Source organism: Erithacus rubecula (assembly GCF_903797595.1).
Source record: "Erithacus rubecula genome assembly, chromosome: 16".
NCBI lineage: Eukaryota > Metazoa > Chordata > Aves > Passeriformes > Muscicapidae > Erithacus > Erithacus rubecula.
Window position 1 is genome coordinate 7352575 of NC_136668.1, and position 25220 is coordinate 7377794.

Consider the following 25220-nt stretch of genomic DNA (forward strand, 5'->3'; position numbering starts at 1 on the left):
CCCACCGAGCGACAATCGGGCTCCCTGCAGCCTCCAAGCCACACGTGTGACCTGCCTGGGGCTCTTCACTAACACCTTGCTTGGGTCAGTGCCATGTACGAGCCAGGAGCCTTCACGGATTGTTCTCACCAAAGCAGGGCGGTCACTGCAAGTTCAGGAGTTAAAGGGATCCTCACCTCGCTCTGTGCCACTGTCCCTTCGGCAGGCTCAGCTAAAGCTGTAGAAAAGCTTTCCTGATCCTGACACTGTTTTCTCAGGCAATGCCTACTACATGCTTGACAAATAATAAATTTAATAAATCGTGTTCTAATCTTAAGCCCAAAATCCCAGCTCAGTACCTAGTGGCACTGTCAGGAAGTTCACAGAGTCCCACAGATGTCAGTTCAAAAGCTGGATTTTATCACTGCAGAAATTTGGTCTTGCTCATCATAAGGCTAATGTCACATTTTCAAGTGGCCTTTTATGGCTGATAATTTTTCCCACCTCTAACTGATGAAAAAAAAAAAAAAAGTGTACTTTACAGCATTTTTTGAACACTTGTATTTAAAATAATCTTTTATCCCGAGTTGGAATGACACAGCTGTGAAAAAATGTCAGAGGTGATAAATGAATGACATAGTAGGAACTCAATCACAAAATTATCCTGAGCCTGGCCAGGGTCAGCTTCCAGGGATTTGCACCTGAAAGGCAGAAAAACTGTACCACAGCATCATAATCTTCCTGTGTGGAAGAACTTAATTTGTGAAAGAGCTTATTTTAGGACTTTTTTATTTTTTTCCATTTTCCGTTTTCCACTTTCTATTTTTTTCCATGCCTGATCCACACTAAATAAATTTAATAATTATTTATTTTAAATTCTTGGCACCAAGTGTTTAAGTTTAGAGACTTGTTCTTCGAATAGAATCCACACAGGAAGCAGGTTGAAACAATGTCAGTGCACATTTTTATTACAGTGAAAACAGAAGGCAATGTCTGACAATTACTACAGCTTCATATAAGCATTAGCAGATCCAGTAACTCAGCTGAGGATCAAAGGCTGCACAGAGAGACCCCAGTAAAGGTGACAAGGTTACAGATGAGGCACAGCACCATGGCCCCTGTGTCAGAGACAGTGCAGCTGGGGCTTCCCTCATTTCCACCATGTTTAGACTCCATAAGGACTTAACACCACACACTTTTAAGAAAGATATTTCACTCCTCTGAAAGATTATCAAATCTGCTGCAAAAAAATACTAAGATGTGATACAAGCTTGAGATCAATGGTTTAAGTAAGAAAAAGAGACTGGTTAAAACACAGTATTTTAAAAAACACTGTAGTTTTTCTTATTTAAAAAATGAAAAACAGGTTTTACGATACTGAAAAGTTCAAGAGTACAAAAATATTTACCTTTTAGAAATACCCAAGCCTACAATCACATAAAATAAGTCTCAAAATAACAATCTTCATAAAAATATGGCCACCTATATTTAACTCAAGTCCTCAAACCTGTCCTATGCTGATAAAAAGGGCTTTATTGAGAAATTTAGTTACATCTAAACAGTACTTCTTTAGATCAACTCTGTAAAAGTAAAAACAAGATTAAATACTGCTGTTAATAGAGAAATTGATTGAAAAGGATGAGAAGATCAGGAGTCACAGGACACTGGTTCCCTCATGCTATGTTACATTTATGGCAAAATCATCATTGCAGGAAATTAAAAATAGTATTTCCACTCCCAAAAGCATCTTGAGTTAATTGCACAAGTTCCTTGCATTTGTTATAAAGCTTAATATTTGTGCTTGAACTTCAAGGGGAGCCTCATTCTTGTGCCAAGAGCCAGCACAAGACAACCTACCCTGAACTCACACATTAGAGATGAGACACTGTGCTTTTGTTGGCCCTTCTAGAAGGTGAATCAGGGCTAATTGTTACTTATGGAGGATAAAAATCAGTTTACCAGGTCTGATAGACTTTAAGTGACCAAGACATGCACATATAGCCAATAAATACAAAAATAAGAGGAATTACCCTCTTCAAACAATGTAGTGTTCATAAAACAGTAGTAGCACAACTCTGAGCTCAACATTTGTCTTTATCCAATCTAGTTTTTCTGAACTTAAAAAAAAACCCCAAGGACCAAACTTGCATAATCTGTAAGATTTGAAAAAAAAAAAAACAGTTTTTGTTGGTGTTTGGGGTCCTGTGGTCCCAAATTAGTCCTTTTGCATTTTTAATAGGTGAACATATCTAGTACCCAAGATCAGACTTTTGTGAGCATCAAATCGCCTTTCAATTTGTAAATTCTACAAAGGTTTTGTGAAACCTTTTACAACTGCAGTAAGTGTCCTCTGAAGGTGCAGAATAAAGTGGTATATATTCAAAGGAGAAATTAAATACTTTGAGAAAAAGAAAAAAACAACACCCCAAGAGGTCTAAAAAAGTGCTTATGCCCATATACAATGAAAAACCTGAAAGCTAAAACTTGCATGGCATGTTAGGACAGAATCACAGACTTGCTACAGCTCACTTTTCTGTTGAAAGTGGGTATGTCCCACCAAAAAGTCAGCAAATTATAGTCCTTACTCGGTGCTCAAGATTTCCCCCTTCCCCAAAGACACTGAAGATTCACAAAGCTGAGGGTTTTGGGTGGGCTCAGGCTTTATGAAAAAGCAGCAGCTTTTACAGGAAATAGGGGATTCCAGGTCCTGGGAAAAGCAAATGGCATCTAAAGCCACTCTGATGTTATGTTTAAAACCCCTATTGTTACAGGGAAATCTATGCTCTGCTATAGATGAATTCTGACTCCACTTAGTCTATGGGCTTTGGTCACAGATTTCAAAGGAGGCCAGGATCTTTCTTTCAGGTTTTGAAAGGCAGACACCCAGCTTCCCTTCCTCCAGTCAACACACAAAGTGAGAAACAAAACCCTCCAGCATTACATTTGCTATTTTTTTCCTTTTCAGCAGCTTTCATCAAGTACCTGACTGCCTGGAGTCACTGCTGTATTATTTCTAAGACTCACTTCCAACTTACTTGTGTATAGCACAGACAGGCCCCCATTTCTAAATGGTGACTGTCTGCCAACAAACCCCAGGAAACAGGACACTGAATTACAGACTAAGAGTCCTACAGGTAGACAGCATCTGATCAGTAGACTATGTAATTTGAGGACAGCAGAACAAGGGATAACAACTATGGTGCAGTAGCTGTTGAGTTTTGTTCATTTTCCTCTGGCAGAAAATGCATTTTGAGATGATTTTGTTCTTCTTTCAGCCTCTCTGAGAGGTGTGTCTTTCTTCACAAAGGTGTTATCAGACTTTTAGGACTCTCCTTGGAACTCCTACTGCCAGTGGTTTGTTTCCCATTTCTGAAACTGAAAGCAAGTAAAAGACTGAGAACATTTTCCAGGCTGTCATCATACACTTCCCTCTCCTATATAAGCACCACTACAGTGACCATGTTACACTGCTAATATAAACATTAGATGCAATGCAATGCTCTGTACAGTGTGCCTTGCTGGATGGCAGCAGCAGTGCAGAAACAACGCTTGGAACTCGAAGATCATTCAGCAACTATAATTCAGTTACTTCAGGCTGTTGATGCAAGAAGCCTCTGAGGGGAATCTGGGTTGACTCTAGGATTTCTAGCTACAGTTTTATCAACTGCAAAGATGAAAAGCCACAGGTGAGACATGTAAGAAGTCCCTAATTGTGATAAAGAGCAACATGTCCTTTCTCAAGGAACCTGGCCTAGGAATTTTTCTTATTTTGAAAGCACAATGACAACTCCTTATACTGACCAGGAATTAGATGCAAGGAATTCTAGACTTTCAAACTATTATGCTTACAGGGGCAAATTCTGTTCCAATACCAGTCTCACTGAGCTGAATAGTAGCTACACAGCTGCTCTTTGGTTAATTCAATTTCCCTCCAATGCTCTAAGAATTTTTCTCACACTCTAGTGGATGTGCATAGATTTGAGCAGAAATGTTTGGTTGGGGTACCCTAAATAGCAATGCTGGTGGGACAAGTGAACTGTCATTGCTTACAGCTAAATCATATACACCAGAGAAAAAATCTGTCCTGGTCTGTCTCTGGCTCCCCAGAAAGAGGCCAGAATGTTGAAATCCTGAATTTAATTTAGAATAGTACCTAAATAACTTACACTGGAAGAATGAAGGATATGCATATAATCCTATTTAAAAAATATTTTAAAGGAATAGTTTAAATAAAGAGTTAAGGAGACTAAATGGTATAATAGGATGGAAAGTGTCTGGAGATATGAAGCAACAGCCTCAAGGTGCTATGAAGGTCAGCCTTGCTTTGCCAGCACACATCAGCTCTCAGGTTCAGACATTCTGGAGAAATTGTATGATATCATTGTCTGTCGAATTAATAACCCGAAAGAAAACAATCTGAAGTGCACTTTGAATGCCTTGAAGTTCTGCAGTGGACCTGAAGAAACATGTTTCCTGATTGTGAAAAGGGACTGTGTTCTGAATTCCTGTGAAGCATGGGATGAATGAAAGCTGCCTTACCATTTCACCTTCAGCATCTGCTCAAAGCTCTCAGGCAGTGGATTGCCATAGCTCTCTGGGAGAAACAGGGTAAGGATCCCAATCAGCACAGTCAGGCTTCCCATCAAGATATATGGCAGGAATCTGTCATAGGCACCTGGCAGAAAACAGAACATTCCAACAGTAATAATGTCCACAATTGACAAACCCACATATACAGTTTATATTCCAGACATAGCTGTAATGCAGAATTAATTTGGAATAATTAGCTGAAAGATTCATCAATATCAAAGGTGAATCCAAAGCTGAATTACATCTATTACCTGCCAGCAGTCAAAGGGACTTTCAGATTTTAAAGCTTTGACATATGCTCTTGGATGGCCACACGTACCATAATTTCATGCCAACCCCCACATTTCTGTACCAGCTACAAGTTTGGGTAGTTTTTTTTGTTTGTTTGTTTGGTGGTTTTTTTTATATATATATTTTTCAACTGGGATAATCAACATCTTTGCAAGGCAATAGCTCTGCTGGAGCCTTCAGTACCACACTGCCATCAATTCTCTCTTAAATAATACAATATGAGGGAATAAAATTGCTTGTAAGCAATGAAGCACTCATCACTGCCTAAGACCATGTATCCTGATGGGCTGATGCAAAAGGGAAGAGACTAAATCAGCAGAACAGGTCAGTTACAGATCAAAATCTCATTAATGGGAAAATGCTTTCATGCCTCCTTACTGCACAGAGAGAACATCAGGCTTCCCAAGACACATATGAGGCTCTGACCTTAAGTCTACTCAGAAAATTATTTTGAACTTGAAGGCAGCAGCCTCTGCCAGCAGCCTCAAGCTGGCACTACAACTGTTTAGGCAGGATTCAAGATCCTCAAGTCACAACAGCACAGCAATGAAAAAGTCTTTCAGAAAAGGATTAGCTAAGAGTTAAAGTATTGAAGATAGAGAAAGTACCAAAGTGCACTTGACAGCTTTATTTTATAGCTGGGATAGAGCAATATGCTTTATAATGTATGGAATAAACTGAGATTAAAGAGAGGACCTCTGGGTATGTCTCCCAGAGCTGAAGTTTGTGATCTGATCTCCTCTGTGTTTTTGAGCTGGATGAACTGCAAGGTCTTAATTTAGCTGTAGCAAATAGTAGCAGCCAACACATTTCTGCCAAAATCTCTTAAAGTTTAAGAAACTATTTTGATGTCTGGAATAAGATTTCCTAAAGACTGAGTCCATGGATAACTGGGAGAAAAAACCCCACAAACCCATAAAAAACAATCAGTAAAAATGTTATTTTGTCTACATTTGTCTCTTAGTGCTGCAATGGACACTGAAGACCTTAAGGAGTCACAGTACTGCTGACCCTTTTACTTTACATTTGCACTGTACAGGTATGAAACTATGACAAGGTATTTCCATCATTTGTGGCACAGTGTGTTCCAATCACACTGGAATGCAGAGGAGCATTAACATAACTAACACTGATTAGTTACAGATAGTCATCTCCTCTCACTTTGCTGGCAGGGAGAATCAGCACCAACCCCTCAGCAGTACACCAGCAATGTTCTGTCAGAGCCAGCAAAGTCATGCTCCTGTTGTACCCAAGATCTAAGCAGGAAGCAATACTTTTTAAGGGCAGAGAGAGTTGACACTAGTCCAGTGATGGCAGAAGGAGATAAATCATGTATAAATGAAAGAAAGAGGAGATTGAGCACCCCAGACTGAACAGTAGATATCCACAGATACTTTCACCCTTAGTCCCCTAACCTCTGTCACTCTTCCCTGTCTGCAACATGAGGAATATTTGTATGCATTAAGCAAAAAAAACAAACAAACAAACAAAAAAATATTTGTCAGTTAATACATGCACAGCAGTCAGAATGTGATGGCATTGAATGTCAAAAAAGCCTATGAGGAAATCAATAATTCTGCTTACAGAAATACTGAGCAATAGGAAAAAGCAAAAGTAATTAATGCTGAGGTTAATGGCTCAGAAACTAAAAAAAAAAAAAATAAAAAAAAATTAAAAATCACTTCAAGTAAACACAATTTTATGCTACTTAACCTGTATGTTTTCCATTATTACTTTAGGAAGTACAAGTCCTGGGAATGTTTGGATTCCCACCCGATTTATCTCCTGACACACCTGTCTAAGGATGCACAGGGACAGTACCATGCAATGAATTTCCTTCTGCTACATTTTCTTACTTGCAAGACCACACCTTGTCACACTCTCCTGGGAAACTAACTGGCATCCCAAGATGTGATTATCATTTCAGCCACTCTGCTTGCACAGTTTATAAACATCATGATTGTATGGACCAGCTCTAACTCTCTTCAGTGATATATGAATGGTACCTAAAGGAATGAAGTGCCTGATCCTTCTGTGAAGTCCAGGACACTCCACTTAATTTCTACCATGTGTAAAAGTGAACTCACACCCAAGCTGAGAGAAAGAACTGAAAAGACAACAAGTGAAGGCACTTAAAGCTGAGTCTGCACTGCAGAAGCTCAGACAACTTCTCTGTGCAGTTCTGTGGTGCAAGGAATGAAGAATGGTATCTCACCCAGGTACACAAAGTAAGGAGCAATGATGCTGCCCAGCCTGGAAGCCGTGGAAGTCGCTCCGACTGCCATGTTTCGCACTAGTGTTGGGTACAACTCCACATTGTAGACATAGAGCATGGAAAATGCAGCTGTGATGCCAAACTTCCCAAGCATCACCAGTGCAACAGAGAGGATGTTAAGTTCTGGAGGAGAAAAAACAAAATCATGGTGAATAAACAATACCCTGTACTTATTACTTGTATTACTTCTACATCCAAAAGACTGTATTGCTGCGTTTTTCCAAAAGGTCATGAGCTTGGCACTTTAGGTTTTTTTAGTTATACAAAGTATTAATCCCACCCCTAGATGACTCCAAACTCCCCACTAAGCATAATGTAGATCCTCAGGTTATTTTGTATTTTTCAGATTTTGGTTGCCTTCAAGTAAAACAGCATTCTTGAAATGGAACAAAACTCTGGATTACACAGCAATAAACTACAAGCTTGAACCCACCCCTTTTTAACAAAATTCTCTGGAGATTTACACACAGTGGAATCTGGATGCAGGTTTTGTAGCCTGGAAGCACAACCAGATAAATCACAGTACACTTTTGGCTTTCATTTTAGAAGCTGCTTCCCCTTGAACTATATAAAGGTCAGTAATTTGACACAATAAATGACAGTTAAGTGTGACTCAGCATATACAAATGAAAAAAAAAAACAACCTAAGTCTGCAAGGGATCAGCATAACCTTGAGTTCAAATTCGAAATTACATCCTGATTTCCAGCAATTTTGCAGAACTATTACAAAGTACCATACTTTGAATGTTTCATATAATTAAGTCCCATATTTAATTTTGTACCTGCAGGAACCAACTGAATGAAGAGGACAACACTTCCCCCTAAAAAGAAGGTGCCAGATAAGGAGTAGCGCCGTGGGAAGAAGCGGAGGAGAAGCCAGGCGATCACATAAGCTGGAACTTCAATAACAGCTGAGAGGAAACAGTTGACATAGGCATTTCCATGCCAGTCTGGAGTGCTGAGGGACAGGCCAAAGTAACCAACTGATGTGAAAAACCTGAGAAAAGCAATAAAACCAAATTATTCCAGAAGCAGCAGTCTCTGAACGCCTCCAGTGTTGCCTCAGGTGTTGTTACAAAAATAGGATATCGCAAAGCACCACCACAGGCATTGTGGCTTAAAAAAGTCTCAGTGGCAACCCCCCTCTTTCTAATTCTGTCATCCCATTCAGTGATCATATCCACAGCAGCTTGAAGACACCTAAGATTTCTCTGTCCTCCTGCATAGATTACACCAAGTAAAAAGCTTTGTGGAAGTTGTTCACAAAGGCATTTCACTGCAATGGACTCAATGGCACAATGAAACTCCTGCAAGCTTCCCAAGCCAACTACATTCCTACTTGTAGCTAGTGTCAGGATCTCCCACCCTCAGCAGTTCTGCTGTACTTTATTTAATCTTCACAGAGAGCTGGATGTTCAGGTTTCAAATCTCAAGAGTGCCTTACCAAATGTGCTAGCCAGTTCCTTTCTGCAGGGGTGAATACGGACAGAAAAGAGTTCTGGTTTGTCTATATGGCATTATTGTGTACTCATTTCTCGTGGCTGCCCAGGCAAGGACCAGGATCTCACTGAGATGGGCACAGTACAGAAACAGAACAGAAATGCTGGCCATGGGTCTGGCTCTTGTTATGTTACTGAGTTGCTGCCTTTGATTCAAGAAGAACATTTCTCTTCAAATAGAGATTGCAGAGATGGAAGCATTTAAAAAAAAAACAAACAAACCAACAACCAAACTTACGCCAAAATACACAAGTTGTTACATACAGTTTTCTAACTATTTTACATCTGAGTCAAGGCTACTGTCTCTGTATTCTCTATATTAATGCAGTGTGGGTGTGAGGACACTGAGGGCCATGTACCAGCCAAGGACCACTGGAGCACAGCTCCGAGGCTCAGGCTTATTATCTAAGCCTGTGGCATGTGCCCTTAAATCAGAAACTGTTCTATTGCCTGGGTACTTTAGGAATACACATTTCCTTACCACAAAAGTAATGACATAATAGTAATAGTTGCAATGTTTCGGGTTCGAAATAGGTCCAGAAGGATAGCCTTCTGCTGCTGCTGAGGCTTCGAATCCTGCATCTGAAGGAAAAAGGAAAACAAAACCAAAAAAATTCCCACACACCTAAGAGTATAACAACCTCTGCTACCCAAAATCTGGGCAGTTACGAAGTTACGACTACCAGGGGATAACTGGTCAGCCCAAGGGCCACTTGTGCACCAGGAAGTGCAGTCCTTAGGTGGAGCTTGTCTCTGTACCCAGCTGCACTCATGGGAGCTTCCACTGCACCACGATGATTAATTAGAAAGGACTATCTGCTGACCAGACAGACGAGTTAACATTTCCTCAAGGATCTCACACAGTACTTCCAGAAGTAACCTCATTACCAGAGGCATTTTTCTGTCCATTCTGTGCACGGTCCATTCACCTCTTAAACCTTCATAAGTGATGTGAAATGAATGTAGGAAGTCACCCAGTTTTCCTGCCTGCCAGCGCCCTGACAGGGAGAAGAACAGATGAGAGAGGTTGGTGAGGTGGCCAGGGCACATCACAGGAGCATCCACCACCTCAGGTTGGAGATGAAGGGTCTAGTTTGAGGCTTGAGGCAGGAATCTTCTGAGTGGTAATAGGGTGCCTTTCTGCCTGCACACTTTGCTCTTGCTAGGGCAAAGCCAGAACATGTGGCCAGGCTTCCCTCAGGCCCAAAGAACAAACCACCCTGCTTCTCCCTATAGGACTATCCAGGAGATACTCTTTCCTAGAACAGATTATGGTTTCCAAGCAGTCTTTCTATTGTTAATTATCTTCCAACATAAGACTTAGCATGCAGACATCATCCTCAGGCTTTTTTGCACGGACACTTCAGCACAAAAATTTCCATGGAGCAGGTGAGTGTCTCCTTGTTTTAACAAAATATTCAGGAATGATAAAATGCTGCAATCTAAAAAACTCATCCCCAGTTTGAAAGACATCCAAGGCCTGGTCTGTGAAGTAAGGGAAGTGCTTTTTCATGGCTGGTGTAGAATGAGCTTCCCATAATTGGAGCATGCACTTCAATCTACACTAAAACTTCCACTTAGGTAAGAGATCTTCAACCAAAATATAAATGTGACAGTCAAGTGATGGATCCTGCCCAGGGGAGGGGTAACTCATCTTTGTCTTGCAGACACTGCAGGGGAGCACATGGTGCTTTGCTTTCTGCTCTATCAGAAACAGACACAAAACACAGGCGGCAGGATAAGGCAGTAACTTGTAAGGCAGTAGAGGAAGATCCGACCTACAGACACAAGGTCATTGCTGACACAAGTCTGGAGGTGTCTTTGCACAAGAAAAATGTGCCTTTGTGAGGAGGTCCGGTGAGGGCAGAGCCAGTAGAGGGCGAGATGAGCACAGGAACCATCCCACTGTGTCTGTGCTGCTCCCTGGCCTGCTGGGCTGCCAGGTTTGCACTAGACTTCTTTCTTTTAACCAATAGACATGAAATACAGAAAAAAACCCACAGTTTTGAAGAAGAGCTTGATGTTCTTCACTGTCTTCACTCACATCAAATCTCCTTGTAACACTCGGGTGCTTTTGCTGGTTTGTAGAACCTAAAGAGTCCCTCAGGCTGCACACAGCCCCAGCTCATATGGGTGCTTCTTTAGGGTTCCCCACACAGCCCCCCTGCAAAGGGCTGTTGCTAAACTGCAAACGGCAAATAATGCATGAAACTGAAACGGGCACAAACACACTTCACTTGGGTCTTTGCAGTGCCCAAAGGATGAAGCAATCTGGGTCACCCTTGCTTTGAAAACCACAATAAACCACTGCTGAGGAAGAGAATTTTACTGTGAAAAGCAAACAGATAAAACCTCCCTCTGGGTTCTCACTTTGATCTCAGTAACCCAGCACTTACCGCAGGCCAACAGCCACTGCCAGCCCAAGAGCTGCTGCTGCAAACTAGGTCTTTGCTGGCATTTCCCAACAAGTCAACCAGCCAAATGGGGAAGTGCTAGTGAGGTAAAGCACCAGGATGTGTGGAACATACCTCTGCAGTATCGAAAACCACGGCTGGGGCTGGAATGCCATTTATTTTTGCAGCCTTTTGGATAATAACTTCTGCCTCCTTATATCTTCCTTGGGAGATCAGCCACCGAGGAGACTCAGGAATGATCCTAAAAGTTTCAGAATAAATGACTCAATGTTTTCCCAAAAGTAACATGTTACAAATAACATATTTATTGTGCCAGATCTCACAGATTGACTGCAGCAGGAGACAGCCAGCACAGAAGCATGTGGGCAATGTAATTCAAATATATGGGACCTACTCTTATGCTAAAGTAGATACTTTGTCCTCAGTGGTTGTTTTCTAAGGAATAACTGATGTCCACCAGGTGTCACCAGATAGACAGAAAGGATGGGGGTAGCTTAGCCAGTGTGAATAAAAAAAATTCTTAGGAAACAGCACACAATGTAGAAATGCTTTAAATATGCACAGTGTGTATTTAAAGGTCTGTGTCATAGGAATGTTATATACAAACCTCACCAAGTTACCACAGCTCTGAGGCAGATTCTCCCAGGCAGAAGGCAGGGGCAGTGCTCCCTTGCAGAGTTGATGACATTTGTAATCAGTTACAGGTACATGTTGAATGAATTAACACCAAATGCAGAACAGAAAACTAACTTTCCTTAACTAAATCCTTTGGCTTTAACAGATACTATCTTGCTCCCTTTAGCTAGCAGCACTTTTTCCTCTCCTTGGAAAAAAGCAGGTCAGACACTCTTTTTCTGATGAATCCTAAAGACTGACTCAAAGCCAGGTCAATAATTACAAACATATGATGATTTATATCTGATCATTAATGGGACTTTCTGTAAGATGAGCTGCCTCCACTGCTCTTCTTACTGGGAAAGCTGAGGATCTTGAGACTGCAGAGATAATGAAGAGAACCTTCTGGAGAATTTGGAAGGGAAAAGAGCAAGAATGGTACAGAGCAGAGGGATGTGCAAGCCACATGGCCCGTGGAAGCAGTGGGTCCACATGCCAAAATGCCAGCTAACACCAACCTGCCTTGGCAGAGCTTTGCCAGTGCATCTTGATCCCCATCTACCCCCACACAGGCCCCAGACAAAGTGCCCAGAGGAAGTTTTTGGCATTTTTAAGCTTAAGCTCTTCAAAGTTTTTTAAAAGGCCTGGGAATTCCCAGCCCATAGGTTTCAAAGCAGGACTCTGAAGCCATGCCTTGGGGACAAATGTCCTGTGCCTCACAGTGCCTGTTTTATAGCAGACATCTGAGAGGATCCCACCCAAAACCAGCCTCTCCAGAAAACAGCTGCTTGGTGCAGAGGGAAATGCTGCTGTGATGGAGCTTGAAACATTTCATGTGAAATAAGCAAACTTACCCTTAAACAGAATCAGACTGTCTTTAAAATCCAATGAGAGCAGAAGTGGAGCTGAAAACCATTTTAAAGGTTTGGTTTGAAGTCTAAGGTTAAAAAAAAAAAAGCCCAACTAACAAGCCATCAGCAGATACTTGTAACAAGACTGGGACATTCAGGAGGGCTTTTAGACCATAGAAGAGTATGTTTAAATCACTTAAGTGTTATAAAGATGCTAATTACTCACTCACAGATATAACTTTTTCAAGATGGCAAAAAGAAAGGAGTTCCCTGAATAATATGGAAAAACTCTTCCTGTTGTGAATTATCTTTATTTTAAGAGTGTGAGTGATACCTTGCTTTTCCTTACCTATTTTCAAACACCTGTAACTTCAGAAAAGAGCAGATGCCCAAGGCTATCTGCCCTTCTTCAGTGTTTCTATCCAGCTAAAAAGAGCAGGGCTTCAAGTACACAGACAGCATCTCTAGGCAGTAGCCGACTTAAGACTGGCAAGAAAAGCCCAACCAAAAAATGCTCCCTCAAGGCGAAGCCTTCTCACTCGGTGAACAGAAGAGTGTCCCTCCTCCCTGACCCTGTGCCATTACCCAGCACCCAGCACAGAGAGCATCAGGCAGGAGGGGGGTGGGAAGGGTGGCCTGGGCGTGGACTCACCACCAGAGTGGGACGCAGAACAGCCCCGGGACAGTGAGCGCCAGCAGCAGCATCCGCCAGTCTCTGATGAAGTAAGCAAACAGTGGCAGCAACATGTAGCCAATTGCAAAAAATATGCAAACTCCTAATGTAGAGAATAGAATACGAACTGATTTGCCAAGAATTTCTGTGCCTGTTTAAAACAAGGGAGGTTGGATTAGCATTTTAACTCTTTGTTTTCAAGCATAACTAAATACTTTATTGCATTTACAAACAAAAAAAAAAATAAGCTAAACAATCTTAGAATAGAGCAGCACAGCACAGACCTGACTTTACAGAAAAGCTGCTGGGAGTACTGGGAACCTTCAGATAAAGAAGCTACTTCTGTTTGCTTTGATTAATGCATTGGCAGACACAGATAAGGACAGGCAGACTTCCAGGAGCCTTCCCACATGCTCACCTAGAACACATCCTGCTCTCTAACTTATCCCATCTGGATTTAACTGCTGAGCACTTCTGGAAGAGCAAAGGTCTGAGCACAGCAGACTGACATGGGATAGAAGGATGTGAATTTACAGTGAGGTGAGGTGGAAACAAATTTCCCACCTATTTTTTGGAACAGAAGAAAGGTTGGAATGCTGAATCAGCACATCACAGGCTGAAGGACAGAACCAGGGAAGATGCCATCCTCTAGTAATGTTACTATTCCAGTAGCCAGGCAGCAGTCAGGGAAAGCATCCTACAGCCATTGCACCATGCAGCAACCTAATATTGAGTAACAAAAGCTGAGACAGTTCTAAGCCTTCAAGAGCACCTAAATTCTTTTACAATAAACCACCCAGCCACTGCTTAATAGAACCCAGTGAAGCCCTCAGGTCCACCTCACTTCTCTTTGAGTTCTCAGCCCCCAGTCTACAGAGCTCTCCTTCACACTAGGAGCACTGCAAGGCCCATAACTGCCAGAGTATGATCTGGACTCAATTAAAACACAAAAGACACTGAGCAAACAGGAGGGTCACAAAGTGTGGAGAGTGTACTTGAGCTGTGTATCATGGCAAGAACTTCAACATTTATTGCAGAGAAGATAGAAAAAAATATCCAAGACTGGAAAACCCTATTTGACAGTTATATGAATTCTCATTTCAGAAACCTGGAGTAACTAAATAAAGTCACAGTAAAAAAAACTGAAAATAAGTATTTGCTGGGCTAAAATGAGTGTGTGGGGATAAATGATAGCATCTTCCTCTTGACTTGCTCTTGTTTAGAGGGGCTTTCTTGGGAGAGGTCTGATACTTGAAACCTTGGTTTTAGCCTGTTAAATATTTCATTGTAATTTGTGTCAATTCAAAGCCAGTAGGAGATGAGGTCTCTCCTGCTCTTCTCTTCCCTCATTCTCCAAGCCATGGAGCAACAGTTCTTGGACAATACCAACATACCTTCACAAACTTTTGTAGTGTTTTACAGTCCCAGAACCTGAACACAATAGTTTTGAGCACAACTGAGAACTAAAGCTAAGAGAAAAAATTCACAGCATGTGGTTGAAAAAATCCTAACATTGACTACAGCAGTTCACCAACAGCTCAGGAAGGAACCATTTCCATGAAGGTGGGCAATAGTGCAAAGGGCAGCATGAGCCTGGGTGGCTAAGGATGCTGAAACAGGGTCTGAGCTACACATAGGGAGGCAACAGGGGTCTGGATATTGAAAGTTTGAATGACAAGAGAAACCTGTGCTGAACTTGGAAGAAAACCCACTGCACTTGGGGATGGAGGGTGCCAGGGCTGCAGCACAGCCAGGGTCAATGGGACCTTTATGGGTGCTAGTGCCACTGCTCCCCTCCAAAGCACAGGTCAGCCCTGCCTGCTCTAGGATGGAACAAGGGGAGCATTTCCAGCACATCCTGTAATCAGGATGGGCTTTCTTAAGGATTTACTTTTCTTTTTATGGGTATATTCTCCTATTCAGTACTTCTATCATGTGCAGGTTCCTGGAAGCTCCTGGGTTTGCCTTGCCACAGGCAGAAGTCACAGTGCTTTTGGGGACTTGCTGGCTATGGAGTGTAGGGTGGGGTGGACCACCCTCTGTAAGAACCTCCCTCCTTACCATGATGGTTAGCTGACAGCTCACTCAAATGAGGAGCTAAGGTCTAAGTTAGTTTAGATTAGTCCTGCCCTTAGAACCAGCATCAAGGCTGCTGGGGAATAGCCAGCACTGTTGGCAAGTGCCCCAGGAATCTGCCTCTGCTCCCTGGGAGCCAACACTGCTGTGACAACTCTACAGAGGAGAGGATGGCACAAGAGACAACACAATGGGACAAGGGCCAGCAAACAACAGCTGGCCAATTAAACAAGCCTAATGATAACAGGGGAGACCCAGTCCCCTCTCCCAGCAGTAGGACCATTTGCCCAGTGGGATGTTCCAAGCCCTCCCTTCCAGCTTTGCTTCCACTGAGCACCAAGAAGCATCCCAATTCACATCCAGCTGTGCCTCACATTCCCAGGGGAGCTGGCAGCTAAATCCCTGCCTGATCAGAACCTGCACCTCTGTGCTACACTACACCCATGTGTTTCCACAAGGATTTTCAGCTTTACTCAGTGCTGTACCTCCCAGTCTTCCCACGGCAGGCATTTGCTCCTGTTCCATCAGCTCCACACAAGAATTAAACTACCAGGACAGTGGCAACGGTGACAGCAAAGGCAGGAACAGTTACAATGATGATAACAACAAGGCATCTCCCTGCTGACAGCTTGACCTTAATCCTCCCTGCACCACAGACAGCAGTGACTTGTCACTGCTTGGGGACAAAATGCTCTATCTTCTTCATAGCACTGACTTCATATTATGCTCTTCTGAACTATTTTTTCCCCATTAAACCTCATGAGGTAGGAAAGACCAGCATTTACTAGTCATGTACAGTTTTAATCTAGCTCACATTACAATCTACAAATTGTAATGCTGACACCAGGGGTTTAAAAACGACCATAAATATATATGTGCACACTTTAAAGACAGTGCTTGCAAATCTCAGTTTTGCCCCTGAGACCTGCATTACTCATTCCCATAATTTGCTCACGAAGTTGCCTTTCCTGAAACCCCCATGTTCAGTGGGAGCCTCTGTGGGACCCCCTTCCCCATAGGGTCCCTTGCTCCCTGCAGGGTCCCTTGGCAGCAACTGTAGCCATGCAGCTGCTGGGTCTTTTTCCTTACACTCCCCATAGAAAAGAAAGCAAACCTTACCTTCCAAAACTTAGAACTTTATTACTGATCTCAACACTGAGAGCAATGACTTTATGGCTAATGGGGCTTTGGCAGCCACCCAGCTCCTCTGCTCTGGTCCCCTGACACCCCTTGTGCCTGGAAATTGCTGGTTTGCTCCAAGGCTTTGCACTCAGGTATGCACTGACCTCTCTGCAAAGGGTGCACAGGGAGGCAGAGATGAACCCAAATGCCTTCTCTGTCTCAGACCTGCTGCTGCTAAACCCTGAATGCTGCCTTGATTGTCTTCTCCAAAGAGGAATGTAATGGATATTGATTTATACTCTTCCTGCTCTCTCCTTTTTCTTTAAACCTACAGAAAGTACAGGTTTGAACAGTTGCAGAGCAAAAGAAATTCATACTGGACTAAAGTAGGAATTTCACCTAGTGAAGATTTACCACTGTCTAATTAAATGATCCAGGTTCAGAGGGGAAAAAGTAACAGCACATTAAGCAAACATTTAATCTAATGCAAACATATTCATACCCAAAATGAAGGCCACCACGTAGTTAGAGATCTGTCCCATCCCCACAATGAGAAAGAGCACTGTGAACATCTCCCAGCTGATGGAAAAGATCTGCAGGAAGCTGAAACCAGTCTGCACCGCCATTGTCAAAAAAAGGATATTCTTCCTGCCAAACCTTTGGTAAAGAAAAAGATTATTACAGAAACAGAAACAGCATGTATTTGTGGTGGGGGCTATGTAAGAGGGTACAAGGGAGAACAAATATCCAAGCATGCATCTTAGCAAAACCTGAAGTTCTGTTCATCTTACAGAATTTGATTATTTTCATACACACTAAAATATTAAAATTTCCAGGACCCATGAGACAAACATAAAGAAGAACTATGAGAAGAAATTTCAGAGAGCCACCAGAGGAGATTAAGAAGACTAGGCAACAGTACAATAGGGAGACATGTGCAGACTGCAAGCCACACACCTAAAAGTTAGGAAATGATGGCTTTTAGGCTACTGGCATCTATACTTAGCAACACCATTATACTTTGAATGTGCTAAATAGCTTTGTCAACAGGTTTCAGTCTGAGTACCCAGACATACTACAGCCTTCCTCTCACCTGTTTCTCTTCATTAGGATTACATGGCAGCTGTCCTGGAGAGGCAGGACAAGCTCACAGACAGGTTTTCATACCTGTGGGCACAGATGCTGCATGGGCAGCATTGCCCTGCCTGCAGCAACCCTTCACTTGGGAAAGGCTTCTGGAGCAGTCATGGGGAAACTGCTTAGCTACAGGCTCAGACCATAACCCTTTACTGATAAAACCCCCAAATAATCCCCAAGGCAATGCAACAGGGCACAAGGGGGGCTCTCAGTAGCTGTGCTGCCACAGGCACCAGGGCACACACACTTCCTCAAATGCTCCCACTGGGCAAATGGCAGCACTGGGATTTAGTGATTATCTCATCTCCCTTTCAAACAGTAACACCAACTGACTTCTTCCTGGGGTAGGAGTCAGACAATTAAATTCAGATCACATGGAATTTAATGCTGAAGGCTTTTGGATTAAGACTTCCAGTGAGTTTTGAAACCCCTCCACTAAGCACCCAGAGGAACACTGCTACCTTATAACAACCTCATTCCCAGACAGCAGTCAAAGCAGGATCACAGATCCCACCATATGGGTATGGATATGGGGCTGAGGGCTGTATGGGGGGAATGCATATTCTGCATTCAACATTTGTAAGGCCAAAACCTCAACACTGCTGAGACAATTACCAAATGCCTGTAATGATTTTTTTTTTTAACATTTATATCTACTTAGTGAGATGCTATGACAATTGCTATCATTTTCAGGTTATCTTTTTTCCTTCCTCTCATATGTCCTTACTCTATTTCCACCAAACCATCTTTCCTATGCAGGGATGCCATTCAAAGGGCAAGTTTCTATCTTGCAGCTCTGACAAGGGATTATCAGTTAATGTGCAACAAAACACAGCATCTTTTAAGCTACTAAAAAGGCTGGATAAAAACACAAATGGGAAGTGGGCTGTGAAGGGAAACGCACTACATCATCCTGCAAAGCAGCCACATGGGCTCCTTGCAGAGATCAGTCCCTGGGCTCTGATGTTCCAAGAGACAGAAATCCTTCACCTGGGGTAGATCATGATGGGATTTTTGAAGAAGCCAGGCCAGTTACCTCATTTTGATCAGAATTCAGAGTACTGGTGATTTCATTCTTTTGTCTCTTAAAAACAAATGCCCCAGGTGTGCTCTGCCCATGGCATTACCTGTCTGAGAGCTGCCCCGAGATGAAGGAGCCGATGAGGACCCCCACAAAGAAGAGGGAGGTGGTCAGTGGGGCTTTCCAGTCATCCTCACACACCAGGTTCCACTGCAAGAGAAAGGCCTGTGCTCAGATTCAGCCACAATGCTGCACCCAGCCTTGTCCAGCTGCTTGGAGACACATTTCCCTGCAATGGAATTCTGTTCCCCATACTGACACTATTTTCTTGGTCAAAGTCACTGTTGGAACACCCTGCTTACAGCACAGGAAAAAGAAGGGAAAGTGATTGCCTCCCCAGGCAGCTCCATGAGGCCAAAACACCAGCAGCTTTCTGATACAGCCCCATTACCTCTGAAGGGGGTGAGCAGCCAAACCTGATAGGAGCCCATGTGTGCAGCTCAGGGGCTGCCCTGGACCTGTTTCCAGTGCAATCCTCCCATCATGTACCCACCAGACCCCTGGACCTGGCTCCCCATGGTCCAAGATATTTCCACCAGTGAACCAGAGCTACAGAGAAGGGTAAAGGACAGCTACCAGTTTACCTCTGCCAGCACAAAACCTGCTGCATCTCTGTAACTTCTGGGGCTGACAAAACATATGTAAGAAAATGCACAAAGTGAAATCTCTTTTCTTGCACTGACATGTTACCAAATTCTGTTCCACCCCACAGCCTGCACCAATGACTTGCCACCTATCACTCACAGCCTCACGACTGCAGCTGGCTGGGGCTGCAGACTTAAGACAGGAGCCAGTGTGGAAAGTTCCACCTAAAACTACTCATAATCTCAGACAAGGTTTAAAAAAATTTAAATGGCATCATGAGCCTCTGTGCACCGCTTTGCCAAGGCTTGCTCCCTTCCAGGTGACTAATCTGGCTAAGGCATGCCTGCCAGGAGTACTTAGGGAGAGGCTTCAAGCATGTCACTCAGATCAGATAATTCTACCACAATGGTAGTTAGATCACAGATTAAAGAATGGCATAGTTTTAATAATTAGCTATGCTATCAGAGAGCGAGGTCATCACCTGCCCCAGCAGTCACCCTCTGCTCAGAGAATGGATGGGCCAAGCACAGGCAAAGGCTTGGTGATGGAGCAGAAACCTTCCCTCAGAGCTGCTCAGACTCCTCACCCAGCTGCAGGCAACAAGAAGCAACTCTTGTGTTACAGAGACACTCAGGTGCTGTCTGATGGCACCACAAGCCCTGCCAAAACCAAATCACCCATGGACTGGTGGATGAGCTTCACTGCTGCTGCAGAACAGGCAGGCAAACCCCAAAACATGGGGGAAGGTGGTGTGGTTAGATGCAGTTTGCTTTGGACTGTAATTTAGGAAAGAGATGCAATTAATGCTTATTTTCAGGCAAAACAGAAGTAAGCTGCCAACAGAGGGGAGTCAAGTACCTCTGCCCTTTGCCCAGCCTGCAAAGTAACACCAGCTACACAACAAAAAAAAGATGAGGTTAAAAACACAGCCCATGCCTCTTCCTGAGGAACACACATCTTCAGTGCAGGAACAAGGAGACCTGTGGACTAAAATGTGCCTCCAAGATTAAATCTGATTAAGATTTTTTAAAATCTTGTCCCTGCTGGGAAAGGGGAGGTGGTGAAGTGTGGGCTTGTCTGGGCACACATCTGCACTTCTCCACACTGTTTTGAGAAGGTGGAGGTTAGCGTGTGGGTCAGTGGAGCTCTGGTACATTCAAGGATGCTAGATGTGAAAAATAGATGCAGGAATCTGCTTCACCTGTGAAAGAAAACAGATTTCTGTAAAGAAGGTCGGTGGAAATCAAGTCCAATATTTACACCAAGCAAAATTCAGCTACAAAAACCATGGCAATCAAAGTACACTGCAGAGGTCTTTTACCACGTCCTGCTGTGCTTCCCTTTCCCATGCCAGAAAGCTGTTGACTAACAGCATGGCAGAATGTGCAGCTCATCCAAACTATTGTAATTATCTGGGTGCTGAGCACCCTGCTCTGGGGCCACTAGCACAGTGCCTGTCCTGGACCTTCAGACTTAAGTTGCTCGAGGTTAAGGATCAGTGTTTTCAAAATGTCTCCATGGTGCAAAAGGCACTTTGGCTGTAAGATAAACCCAGGTAAATAATAACTTGCCCATGAAACTGCATTATCTCCTTGGTGCCAAATGCCTCCTATCCAAATGTTCACTCCATTTTCTCCCACAACATACTGCACACCCAGCAAAAATTCACTGGGTGAGTTTTTGAATTTGAGTGAATCTGAAAGAACTTGACCTGTTCTCACAGGGTCAAGTCTTTCATATCTGGGGGATATGCATAAAGAGCATCAGCACACAGCAGCTGGCTCTCCAAAGAGGGGTTACTGTTTACAGGAACTCACTGCATTTGAGCAGAAAACACACAAACACATCAAATCCATCTGACTTTAAGTATACCTGAAGCTGCTGAGTGAACAATCCACCTATTTTAGCTCAAATATCACATGGTACCTGAGCAATACATCCCTGCTCTACAGCTATACCTCATCTCCCAGATCCCAGTCTCCCATCCCCTCTGACTGAGGCTCATGCCATGGCACTGCACAGAGATCAACCACATATCAACATGGTAAGGCTTCACTAGTGCTTCAGTGTACAGGGAAAAGTGAAATGCAGCTTGTTTTTCCCCTTCCTCAGAGGCCACATCCATCACAGACAGCATCAGACACACCACGGCTACAGGAGCTACAGCCCAGCCACAGTTGGACTGCTTACAGCTAGAACTTCTAAACTCTCTCTACTGGGCTAATTATACATTAACCAGAAAATAAGTAATTCTGTAATGTCCCTGGCAAAGCAGACTGGGGAGCAAAGTTCATGTAAGATCTCAAGCAAAGCCTCTGAATGCTAGAAATAGGAGCTACTCATGAACGCTGCTACTAAATCACTTTATTCCCATCAAATCCTTACAACCCTTTCTGACAAACTCCCAGCTACTGGAAGAGCCAATTCTGCTAAGTGCTGCTACTAGGAACACTATAGATGGACAAGCTTTCTGAAACAATGAAATTTCTGGAGAAGGTGTACTGACTGCCCAAAGCATCCCTCCTGCCAATTAGAAATCACTGAGTAGAACCCATTCACATGAGAGGAGAAAACACTAGTGGAGCCTTGTGTAAATGGGTGGGGCTGCAAACCAGGGAAAATCTGAACTTGCTTCCAAGAATAAAGCTGACGATGAATAACTCAAGAAGTGTTAATTATTCACAGATGGCCCCATCGTGCTCCCTGGGAATCAGGTCCAGCAATGAGAACAGCTCTGCTCGATGCACAAGTGACAAGCACAAGCACCTCCATGCCTGAGCACAGGGTGGGCTTTCAGGGCTGGGCAGGGCTGCTCTCCACTGATAGAAAAAGCCAGAACAGAACAGAACAGAAAAGAACAGAAAAGAACTTCAGATACCTTCAAACTACAGCAATTCCTATGCAGTCTCTTGCCTCTGCCAGTCCCAAAAGCTTCTGGTTTCTGCCTTCACTAACATCAGTGTCAGGGCTGGGACAGGGACTGGGCAGGATGACACAGGTGACAGACCAGTAGCCCCAGCAGAGCCTCTGGCACTCACTCTGCCCTTTGCAGGGGCCTCACAGTGGTGTCTGGACATGCCATGCCCCTGTGGGGAAGAGCAGCTCAGTGTGTCCCCAGGGAGCAGTGCTGGGTGCCAGCCTGGGTCAAGGGGACCAACTGGATCCTAATGCCTGCTCCTAAGGGCAAATTCAGTGCTTGTCCTTGAGCACCTAATTCATGTTTGATCTGAGCATCATTATCTGGAAATAAAAGAAAAAAAGTTAAGTTCCAGAAAAGAATACCAACCCCCATGAGCCTGCCAATAGGAAAAGGAAACCCTGCAGCCCCTTCATCTTAGCAAAGGGATCACTCTTGACCCCACAATGACTCACATTTCCACTTGCTCACCATTACACTTACAGCCCCTTTCTTACATCACCCTGGCCCAAAGATTGCCTGTGCACACATTCACTTTTCCCCATCATCTCCATTTTAAGACCATGAAAATGACTCAGTCTGGGATTCTGTTCCCACTATTTAGCATGTCCTCACAGACCAAGTAACACAGGTGCTGAGCTGGCATCTCCCACTCTCCTTCAAGCAGCACTAATAACAGGATTTAATGCAACTGAACGAATCAAATGAGGTCTCCAGCACTTAATCCTGTACTATCAAGTTCTAGTCCTCAACTGAGTTCTTGAACTGAAGCTGTTTCTTCACTAAGCTCTTCTGATGGCATGTCCTGGCTTGTCTTTCCTAATAAAGAGAAAAATGTTGGGTACAAAAATAAGCATCTCAAATTTGTCTAAACTGCCTCTATCCAGCATTTAATCAGTGCCTGCTTTCCTTGTTTTGAAACCAAATTCTGATTTTTTTTCCAAATGTCCATGACAATTTTGAAACAAAACAAGTATGCTTCTTTTCCATCTGGCTTACAGATGGGAACCTGGCACTTGGTTTCCATCTCTGAATGTGCCTCTCTGGCACACTCCAGGCCCCGTGGCAAGCCCCACTGCTATGTCCCATCTGAATCCTGCACAGAATGCTTGTTTGGCATCTGCCAACATAAATTATTTACTGTTCATTAAGAAGGATCACATTTCTCCTCCTTTTGCTTCATTTACTGCCTCTCCCAGAACAAAATAGAAATTACAATCAGAAATTACAAAACAGAAAATTGACTCCAAAACAGAAATTACACCAGGATGAACTGGCCTGGGTCTGGCAGTGAGAGTGGCATTGTCTGTGCCAGTGGTGGTCACCAGGCACCTGCCATGCAGCCGTGCCAGCCTGTGGGTTATGTGGGCAGCAGCCCGTCTCCTGCTTCAGTTCACCCATGGCCAGGAGCAGGGCAAGCTTCCCATGAACCCCTGCCTAGATCTGAGATTATGAGGGATGTCCAGCAACTGGATACGAGTGCCAGGACAAATGGCAAGTGTCGCGTGTGCCAGTGACTTCCCATAGAACAGACGACAGGAGGCTGACATCTCCTGCATCACCCTGCCTGCCTGGCGTGTGGCTGAGCTGTGTCTGCACACAGACCCTCCTCCTGTGTCCTCAGAGCACAGACTCCTTGCCTCATCATCAAAACCTTTCCTGGCTGTGCCATCCTTCGATGTTTTTTTGGTGGCAGATGCTGCTGCTGAGTCACAGGGACTCGTGAGGGCTCCACACCCTTTCCCTCTCACGCACCCCGAGCCAGCAGTGCTTGGGGAAGGGTGGCCTTTGGCTACCCGGGGCACACGGGGCTGAAGGACCACGGAGCCTGCCAGCCGCCATTGCCTGGCATGAGGGTGAGCCCGGTATTCCCTAAAACCCTTACATAACGAAGAACAGCACCACCACTCCTGCAGTTTCGGAGGAATCATTTTCCTTCTCTAACGGAGCTCCATACTCCGTGCCAGCCTTACAGAACAGCACGTTCCTGCCCACCGCACCATGGCATGGCCAGAAGACCCAAACAAGTGCTGACATTGTCCGGCAGCGCTGATGTTCCCACACGACAAAACTCTGTACAAATGATGCCACTGCAGAGCCTTACAAACGGGTCAGGTTCCCGCAGGACTGACCACGGCACCTGCCTCCCACCAACTGCAGCGCTGACGGCCACGGGGGCCGCTGGCATTCCCGGGTGCGGGGCCAACGAGGGTCCGCTCTGCTCTAGCCCCGGACAGGCTGCGTGTGTTTAGCTGAACGTGTCCATGTCCCCATGCAACGCTACACTGAGCAATTCCATTAGACAATTTAGAAAATTTGCCGGCAAGGTCAGCGTGTGGCAGGAAGAAATTACCGGGCTTCAATTTTCAACCTCTGACTCCCCCTCCACACAAACCTGTCTCGGAGTAAAACAGCCTGGAAAACACAGATGGAATGGCGAGGGCGCGCGGCTCCTTCGTCAACCTTTACCTCTCACATCCTTCCCGCTCCTCGCAGCATCGTGCTCACCCGGACCCTTTCCCACTGGCACTTCACCCCACGGTTCCTGCTCCCTGTTCGCCCTTCCCCAGACAGAATGACAGCCCCGGCCCCGGCACGGCCCGGGGTAGGGGTGTCACCGCTCCCGCGCACCTCGGTGACGATGGTGGAGTGATAGACATCGCGGCTGTACTCCCAGCCGTCCAGGCACGGCTCCTGCTCCAGCGCCTCCAGCTCCACGTCGGAGCCGGGTCGCAGCCCCAGCGCCGAGAAGTTGGCGAGCGCGGCCAGGCGGTAGCGGCGGCAGCGGCTCGGCGCCTCCTGCCCGCCCCGCAGCTCCAGCGGGATGCTGGCGTTGCGCCACTCGCCGCTCAGGTTGGCCCCGTGGGGCACGACGCACCGGTGCTCGGGAGTGCCGGCCAGGAACACGACCGACATCCCATTGAAGCCATTGGGAATGATGCTGGCGCTGAGCAGAAAGAAGATGAGGCGCTGGAAGCGTCCCCACTCGCCCAGGAAGGCGGTGGCCTCATCGTAGTCACGCATGACGAGCGCGGAGCTCCGGGGGTCTCCCGCGGAGCCGCACGTTCCGCGGTCGCGGTGCGGGCGGCTCCGCCCCCGCCCGGCCCGGCCCCCG

At 44.7% G+C, this 25220-nt stretch overlaps 1 protein-coding gene across 2 annotated transcripts; it reads right to left on the bottom strand.

Annotated features, from left to right (window-relative positions):
* Nucleotides 1-545: 545 nt before the first annotated feature.
* Nucleotides 546-25220, bottom strand: SLC22A4 (solute carrier family 22 member 4). Of its 2 annotated transcripts, none has more exons than XM_079319796.1 (10): nt 24737-25220; nt 18650-18753; nt 16888-17042; nt 13167-13290; nt 11163-11289; nt 9116-9216; nt 7918-8132; nt 7076-7258; nt 4519-4654; nt 546-3354 (listed from the first exon to the last, which is right to left on the bottom strand). In XM_079319796.1, exons 1-10 carry the CDS (start codon nt 25127-25129, stop codon nt 3279-3281), a joined length of 1614 nt encoding a protein of 537 aa, XP_079175922.1. In that variant the 5' UTR covers nt 25130-25220; the 3' UTR covers nt 546-3278. The 2 variants fall into 2 exon arrangements, with proteins under 2 accessions (XP_079175922.1, XP_079175921.1); XM_079319795.1 differs by having other exon boundaries at nt 13167-13338; nt 24737-25219.

Coding starts and splice junctions, on each gene's coding strand:
- SLC22A4 (XM_079319795.1), bottom strand. CDS start 25,129: ATGCGTGACTACGATGAGGCCACCGCCTTCCTGGGCGAGTGGGGACGC. Junction 13,339..16,887: donor CGTGGTGGCCTTCATTTTGG/GTATGAATATGT, acceptor TGTTTTAAACAG/GCACAGAAATTCTTGGCAAA. Junction 3,355..4,518: donor CAGATGCTGAAGGTGAAATG/GTAAGGCAGCTT, acceptor ACTTGCTTTCAG/TTTCAGAAATGGGAAACAAA.